General features: G+C 44.3%; 1 protein-coding gene across 1 annotated transcript in view; it reads left to right on the top strand.

Moving 5' to 3' along the window:
• RIN2 (Ras and Rab interactor 2) overlaps positions 1-8,373 on the top strand; it is a 39,842-nt gene that overhangs the window by 21,734 nt on the left and 9,735 nt on the right. Inside the window, 2 exon segments of the mRNA XM_009885990.1 lie at positions 1-7; positions 9-550. The exon segment at positions 1-7 is cut by the window's left edge and continues 540 nt beyond it. Of these exon segments, the coding sequence (XP_009884292.1) occupies positions 1-7; positions 9-550 (549 nt within the window).

Below are 8,373 nucleotides of genomic sequence, written 5' to 3'. Positions count from 1 at the left end.
CCACCAGCTGCCAAAAAGACGGTAGCTACCAGCTCTGAGTCACACATACCGTGGAATGGAGGCAGGCAGAGACTGAGCGACATGAGCATTTCCACCTCCTCGTCTGACTCGCTGGACTTCGATCGGAGCATGCCGCTTTTTGGCTATGAGGGGGACACTAACAGCAGCTTGGAGGATTTTGAGGGGGAAAGTGACCAAGAGAGCATGGCACCCCCTTTGAAGCCCAAGAAGAAAAGAAACAGTTCGTTCGTTCTCCCCAAGATTGTGAAATCTCAGCTACGGAAAGTCAGTGGAGTTTTCAGTTCCTTCATGACCCCTGAAAAGAGGATGATTAAGAAAATTGCAGAGATGTCCCGGGACAAACGCACTTATTTTGGATGCCTAGTGCAGGACTATGTCAGCTTTCTCCAGGAAAACAAGGAGTGCCATGTTTCGAGCACTGATATGCTGCAAACGATTCGGCAGTTCATGACCCAAGTCAAGAACTATTTGTCCCAAAGCTCCGAACTTGATCCCCCAATTGAATCGCTGATTCCGGAGGACCAAATAGGTAAGAAACACTGTCCTGTGCTTTGGGGAAAGGTGAAAATGTGTAATCTCCGTTTACAGCAATAGTCTTTGTGCTGGTTTTGGAAGGTGGGGTTGACTTTGGTAGCAGAGTTCGAGCCATTGAATATTTGAGACTTAAAACAAAACAACCCCCCACGCACCTCCTGCCTCCAGTCACCCCAGCAACTTGGAAGAACTGTGCTACAAAGTTGTTCATAAAAAGTTATCCTTAAAATAGCTGCAGTGTGGACTTTTACCTGTGATTATTCCTGTTTCCGTTTCTTTTTTTTAACTGCTGTACTGTTAACAATACTGAATCCTTTGTCTGCTGGCGCACATGTATTTTACCCTGAACTGGGCTGAAATAGTTCTTAGTGTTTGGACCAAAACTGTGCCAATTTTAACCATATGGATTGTAGCCGTAAAACTAGACTTTATTCAAAACCAGGTGCACTTAAGAGCAGACGCATTTCATAGCAATTTACTTTTGAAAGAGATTTCATTCTTCCAAATATTTTCATTTGCTCCTAGCAAAGCTGCACTGTCCCCACACTTGAAGCTAAATAAAAAGATATATGAGTTTTAAAAAGATATGAGTTTTAAAAAAACAAACAAGAGAGAGAAGGGGCTGTTAATCTCAGGATTTCTATACCTCTCTGTTGCATGTATGTGTTTATAAATGGTTGCAGATGAGCTATATGTTTGAATACATGTTTTAACAACAGAGACAGACTTGTGTATCCACAAAAGTGAAATCATTGTTGCTGCATAAAATCTCACTGCCCCTCTATCTTGCTGAGTCTGAGCAGTATTTGTAAAAGAGCCTGTAAGCCGCATTTAGGAGGTAAACATCCCTCAGGGCAGAATACTTTCCTTGTGAGCTCACTTCAGTCCTAATTTGCTTGTTTTTCTTCTGTACCCCAGTGTCCCAACAGTTGGCCCAGTGCAAAATTGGCAGATAGTTCTTTCTCTGGGACTAGAGAGTAATTTTATGTTGACATTTCTGTCCTTGACCAAGAGGAAGTATTCTCACATAACCTCGACTTCATTTACACAAAGTCAAGCAAAAGTAACAAGCACTGCTAAAGCAAATATAACACTACAAAGAGCGTCCTTGAAATTGAGACTCTTTCAAAGACATGTAATGTTCTTGCTGGAATAATAACGAATGTTATGTGGGCGTTATGTGGAAGAAAAATGGTGAATAGAGCAGTGGTGCAGGCACATTTTTGCCTGGATTTCTGCAGAGTACTGGATATTTGAGGAAGAAACACAGATCTAGTTTGCTTGTAACTTTGTGAGAGCTTGGTTCGACTTGTACTTTTCATTGTAAGGGTGTGGTTAAATCTGTGAGTCTCGGAAGACTGGCAAAATGCTTTCTGCTTTTAGATGTTTCAGTAGTTTGGAGTACCGTAAGCTCTGAAATGTAATAACTAAACTACATTGGTTTTCTTCAGTGACAGAAAGTCTGGCTTTGATCATGTGATTAAATGCAATTAATTTATAAAGTGGGATAGTTTAAACAAAGGAAGAACTTGCTTTTGAATCATCTACTGCTCGAGCCTGCAAACAACCACAGTGGATCAGGAGCATCAAATGTTGCTGATTTAAGCAGATAGCTATGCGGCAGCAAGATTTAGTCATCCCTATAGAGAACTTTTTATGATGGAGCCCTGCCTATTATCCGCAGTTTTGCTTGACTCTTTAAGTATGGAATTGCAGCCTGAATTTTAGCTTTGAGTAGTCATTTATCCATCTGTTGTCGGTTTGCACTTTCGGGTGCGGGTTTTTCCTCTCAACATGTCAGCCTAGGGCTGGATGTGTGCTGCTGTGGGGAAATACTCCTTCTTTCTGTCTCACAGCGGTGGCAAGTCAATGTCTGAGCTCAGAGGCTCTGGCCAGGCCTGGTGACCATCGAGTTGGAGCGCCCGTGCCCTGCTGAGGACTCACGGGAAGAGGCACCGGGCACACGTGCCTAACAGGAGCTTCACCCTGCAACTCAGACCCCACCGCTGGTGCCGCCGGGGCAGGGAAGGGAGCCTGCAGCAGAAAACGTTCTGGCCTCTCAGCTTCCTGGGCCAGTCCTGCCTCTGTGGAGAGGAGCTGGAGCCGTTCCTCGTTGCCTTTTCCCACCCAGCAGAACTGCTGCTGCCGGGCGTCCGTTCTGGGGCAGCCAGACTTCACCTTATCCCACTGCTGTCTCCTGAATTTTGGGTGCTCGAGCAGCACCCCCCTGCAGGCTTAGTGAAGCCCTTGGTGTTTGGGACTTTCTCCTGCGTCTGTGTAGCAATCGTTGTGATAGCATAGCTTTTCTTGTAGAACTGTTATCACGGACTTCCCAGGCTCTTGCAAGCAAAAGACTTCATAGAATCATAGAATAGTTTGGGTTGGAAGGAACCTTTGAAGGTCATCTAGTCCAGCCTCCCCAGATGTGGGAGATCTTTTAAGTTTCCCAGACAGGGGGTATATCAAATTGTTTAACTTCTGCCAAATCATTGGGAGAATGTGCCTTTCTAATTATTCCCGACAGGTGCCTCCTAATCTTAGCACTGTAGGCTGTTAACCCTTCCTGAAACAATGGGATTCCCAGTGTCGGGACAGAATCAAGGTTAATGAGCACAGCTTTATTGTTTAAGGATGAATGCAAAGTTTGGTTTGTTTTTTTTTTTTTTTTTTAAAGTCTACCACACCTGGACTGCTCAGAGGAGAAACCCTGCTAGTCCACAGCTGCTTGAATAGCAAATGTTCCAGGAGTTTTTGTTTGTATTTCTTCTTTTCCTGGCTGTGAACAGAAAGGAGTCAAGTTGACTGTCATCACTTTGCCAGGTTATCATCAGGTGTGATCTAACACCTGAACAACCTGAGTCTCAATGCACGAATCTGGGCCTAGCCCAAGGAGTGACTGGTTTAAGTAATTTGGCAATAAGGTATTAACTGATCTTGTGGGAAGGTGCCTGAACAATACTGCCTGCTGTCTGTTTTGGTATTTCTAATGCAGAATGGACTTTTAACTGTTGAATGTTAAAAGAGGCTTGGAGAGAACGTGTTGGCCCCTTACTGGCAGGACATGCCTTGTCGCAGGGACTCGGGTCTGTGTGGAGGAGTCGCAGGCAGATGGAGCTGGAGGCTGCACGGAGGAGTGTCATCCCTTCCCTGTGGGAGCCAGTGTGCCAGCCGCTCTGAGGGAGGCTTCTCCCAGCAGCGCTTTTGCCTTTGTATTCTTCTTGCTGAGCAGCAACGTTTTACTTTTGTCCTTACAAGATTTTATCATGTGAGCTTTACGCCCGTTTCCCACTAAGGAAGATAACTTTAAACCTGCTCTCCAAAGGACTGGTGATGCCCTTCTCCCATTCCTGCCATGGTATCATATGCAGATTTTGTATGTGAACTCTCTGCTTTATCATCCAAATTTTAAATGAAAATATTTAATAGACAGAAGTCCAGGGCTGACCCCCATGGTACCTCTTCTCAAATATGTCTTGTCTGACAATCAACCGTTGATAACTGGGTGCTCAGTGCAGTACTTTATGCACCCGTTCATGTACCCATCTTATGGTAATTACAGCAAGACAGTATTTCCCTTGTTTGCTTATAGGAAAGTTGCATGGAATAGGGTTATGATACAGTGTGTTGTCTCCCCCCACTCCCCCCTTCTTCACTGATCCAATTATACTCTTTAATGAATTAGAATGGTATACCAATGTTTCTTCTTGAAAAACTCATGTTGGCTGTGTTTTAGCACTGTGTTACTTTTCAGGTGCTTGTACATTTGTTTTGGTGTCCTGTCCCCCTACCCTGCCGTTCATCCTAGTATCTTTTCATGCTGAGTTGAGGCTGACCAACATGTCCCCCAGTGCCCCTCCTTTCACCACGGGAGCCGGGGGAATAGGGCAAAGTAAGAAGCAGTGGTAGAAGCCCTGAGCAGAGGCAGGGGATTTGGTTCTCCATTTTCCAGCCACCCCTTTGATTTGCTTTGTGACTTATTCCCTGCTCCTTTATTACCTCTTCTTCAAGAGGAGACGTGTTTACTACACAGCCATAGTGTGAGTTTTAATTAACCCACAACTGATTAAAGCAAGACAAACCTAGCACAGATCCTTCAGTGATTCATTGCTGTGCTTTATGTAGGTAAATGAGGGGAGGTTTACCCTAGAGGCCTTTCTTCCCTAGTTGCTCAATTTCTGCCATTGCCGCCTATCCATTGCCCACCTCAGTCCTACTTCTGTGTTCAGGGTTGTGCAGATTTGTCAGGGAATGGGTTGTGTGAGGTCTTACTTTCAAGTCACGCTCCTTCAGAGGAGATGCCCTTGTCCGCACCGTGGCCTATGCCTGTGTTGCTGTAGAAGTCCACCAAGAACTGGACGCTTGGCCATCCTGATGTGGGCTGTCTTAAAATAGATCTGTATCAGCCATGCCAATCTATGATCATGCAAGATATTAGGAAAATCCAAAACAAAGGCAGTGTAGTCAGGTGTCGTGCACATACACGCCATGGTGTTCTAAAGCAACCTTCTGCTTTCAGCCTCCCAGGCAATCTTACTTGTGGAGGAATGCATCTTTTTGTAATGGTTCCCAGACTCGCTCAGGCTCTTACTGAACCCTTCTTTTACTGGTGAATGGTTTGGCTATCGTAGATGATAAACAGGGCTTGTGTGTAAATCCAGGGACTGGAATCTGACAGGTAATCTTAGTGGAGCAGCAACAGTTGGTAACAGGTAAACTGGCAGCCTGGAAAAGGTGAGAGCACGCCTGCAATTTCAGGCAGGGAGGGTTGTAAGGACACTTGCGATGACTAATGTGTTGTCCTCTCTAGATGCAGACTTGTGTGGTTTGCAGCAAAACAAAATAGCATGTCAGCACAGGATACAGATGTGTTTCCACAAGTCACAACGAAACTAGCTGGCTGGCCTTTACAATTCATTTATCAAAGCATTTCCAGTTCTCATTTTGAGGCTAGAGGCTAATTATAAGTATCATTTCAGGAACGCTACATGGCTCTCAGCTCAAGTGATATTCAGTTTAAGGAAAAACAAAATAAAAATCTAGAGAGTGTCTGTCTTGGGTTTGGAGTATTAAGCATCTTAGGAGGATACTTGAAAACTCTTTGCGTATGCTGAAGTAAACAGGAATTTTTGTTGCCAATTTAGATCTGAGAAATATACAGAGATGTATATTTCAAAGGATCAGTCTTCAATTCACAACTTGGATGCTAATTTGCCAAGGAGACCCTCTTATACTTAAGTTAAACAGTAAAAGCTGCTGCTGCTGGCTGGAAATTGTTTTGTGGGATCATATCCAGAAACACCTTTCTCTGAAAGGGGCCAGTAATGGCAGTTCAGAGGAAAGAATAAATAGTTGCATGGTCTGATCCCAAACATGTTTATTGTGTCTTGTGACACTGAATGTTGGTCTAAGACCCAGGTCACAAGAAATGCTGTCCTTCCAGGCTTTAATAATAATATAAATATTTATATAGGGTTTATATTAATTAGGATACATATGGGTGTTGTTATTGACCATTAAAAAAAAAAGTCTAGTCCTTATCAATTTTGCTATGCTGATGGCCTCATCAGCATGCTAGAATTTGCTGCTTTTTCATTTGAGGGCAGAACTCTGTGGTTCTTATTGTCTGTGCCAAGAATTCACAAGGGAGATGAAAAGGTTGTGCGGTTTCGGGGGTTGGTTTGGTGTTTTGGGGGTTTGTTTGTTTGGGGTTTCTTTGTTGTTTTTGTTTGATTGTTGATTTAAAACAACAAAACCAAAAATCTTGGATACTGTCATATCTTAGTCATTTCCTCGTTCACTGGCTGGTTCTGTGCTGCATTAAAATGACAGTTTCTCTCAGTCTACCTTTACCAAGCCAAGGCTGTGAGTATCTCTTTGGAATCACAGCTATACATCCTTTATTTCATTTGTCTGATATTAGCTGTATTATAGTCACTGAACAGCACTGAAGGTTGCTTTACTAAATACCCCGTCCTATTTTCATTTACCTGGTCGCATTAAGAGCACATAAACTGTTAGGAAAAGCCTTCAGCAATAAATACTTGGGTGCTGTGCGGAGCTTTGAGCACAGCCACGTGGGTTACCTGCTCTCTTCAAATTGATTTAAGTTCCCAGAGGAATTGTGGAATGTGATCAAGAAAATTTTCAAATCAATTTCCAGGCACTGCTTTTGGAGCTTGTGAGGAATTGCAAATATGAAAGAACACCTCGTCATCTTGCACAGCCGTAAAAATCTGTGCGATTCTTATGTACGGGAAGCTGTGAGAGTGGCACTTGCTAAGGGGTTGAGGGCAGAAAACTTAAAGCTTCCACTTCTCGACTACAGATAAGCAAGCCTGACCCCAACCAAGGACTGAGGCTTTGTGGAGGAATTTTCCCTCCAGGCAGCAGTCCCTGTAGCCTCTGGGGAGGCACTGCTGCTGCAGATCCCTCCATACTGATTCTGCTGGCAGCTGGCAGCAGCTGAACCAGCTCCAGCCCGGAGCTGATAGCGGATCAGTCACAGAAGCGTGCTGAGTTTTCCCATCTCCCATCCCCGGCTAGGTGCTCCCTCGTTATCAAACCAAGGGCTCTGAGAATCTGTGCTGAATTCTTTACAATTTATTGAGCCTCCTGTGACCAAATGTGGTGGTGACCCCACTCTGAGATAAAGGATATCTGACGACACTGGCTATTCCTGTGCAGAACTTCCAGTAGAAGCCTGTGGGAGTTAAAATTTCATGGGGATACAAAGATCTCTCGCTTAACATAATGTTTGGCAGCACTGACTGCTTTAATTTTGACCGGGCGGTTGGAATGCAAACTGCAGAGGTGTTCCGCTTACAAGCAAAGCAGTTGATGTTTTTGCTATTTAAAAAGCTGAACAGGCAGTAGAAATAAATAAAGTAAACTGAATTGTCAAAAAAAAAAAAATCATCATCAGTGAAGCTAGCAAGGAGCGATGTGTACCCTCTAGAAATTTAGCTAGCTAACATACCTGTAGGTGAGGTTTGTGCATTTTTCTTGGTGGAAAAATATTTCTGCCCCATGAGCGCTGAGGATGGCTTTGATGGCAGGGAGAGGCAGTTTCTGTCACTGCACAGAAGGGTGACGCTTCTGCTTTCCTGACTGGGTTTGGTAGCGCTATCAGTGGTGATTGTGTGGCTTTACCAAGTACAATAGGTAAGGATCAGTCATGTGAAATGTTGCCGCTTGTTATGTATAATTGGTGGCTCTGGTCTGGTAGGAAGCTGGATCCACCCTTCGCGCTGTGTGACAGGCCATCAAGAACAGGTGTCAGACTGGTTATGCCTTTACTGGTGGCCACAGGGAAATCTAGAAAATCAGAGGGCAAATACTGCTGCTCACGTTCACTCTTTCTCCCTTCCAGCAGCCTCTGTTGTGAGAGAGAGCCCAGATGCCTTCAAAGCACCTGGGAATGACACAGACAAAGCTTTGCCACCTCCATCAGGGTCGCAGGAGGGGAAAATAGCAAGAGAAGCTACAGAAGCCCCAGCAGAATTGGGATAGGGCAGATGGGACCTCCTAATAGACTTGGACATTTGGGAGTTACACGGCAGACAAACACAGAATAAATGCTACATATGAAGCAAAGGCACCATAAGAGGAGGAGTGTGCAAAGGGCGTGTTTTTATGGTAGAGAGAGGTATGAAAAGGAGCAATAGCTGAACACAAGGATAAAATAAATAAAAGCATAAAGTAAAATCAAGAAAACAAAGTAGGTAGTGCTTGTTTGGAGGGGGTGAGCGTGTAAATCCCAAGCCTTAGAAAGAGCCTGCAATTTGAAAAAAGGAAAAAAAAAACACGGGGGGGGGGGGG

Source organism: Charadrius vociferus, unplaced genomic scaffold (assembly GCF_000708025.1).
Source record: "Charadrius vociferus isolate BGI_N301 unplaced genomic scaffold, ASM70802v2 scaffold455, whole genome shotgun sequence".
Classification (NCBI taxonomy): Eukaryota; Metazoa; Chordata; class Aves; order Charadriiformes; family Charadriidae; genus Charadrius; species Charadrius vociferus.
The sequence above is the reverse complement of the archived record's forward strand: the minus strand, read 5'-3'. Positions and strand labels throughout refer to the sequence as shown.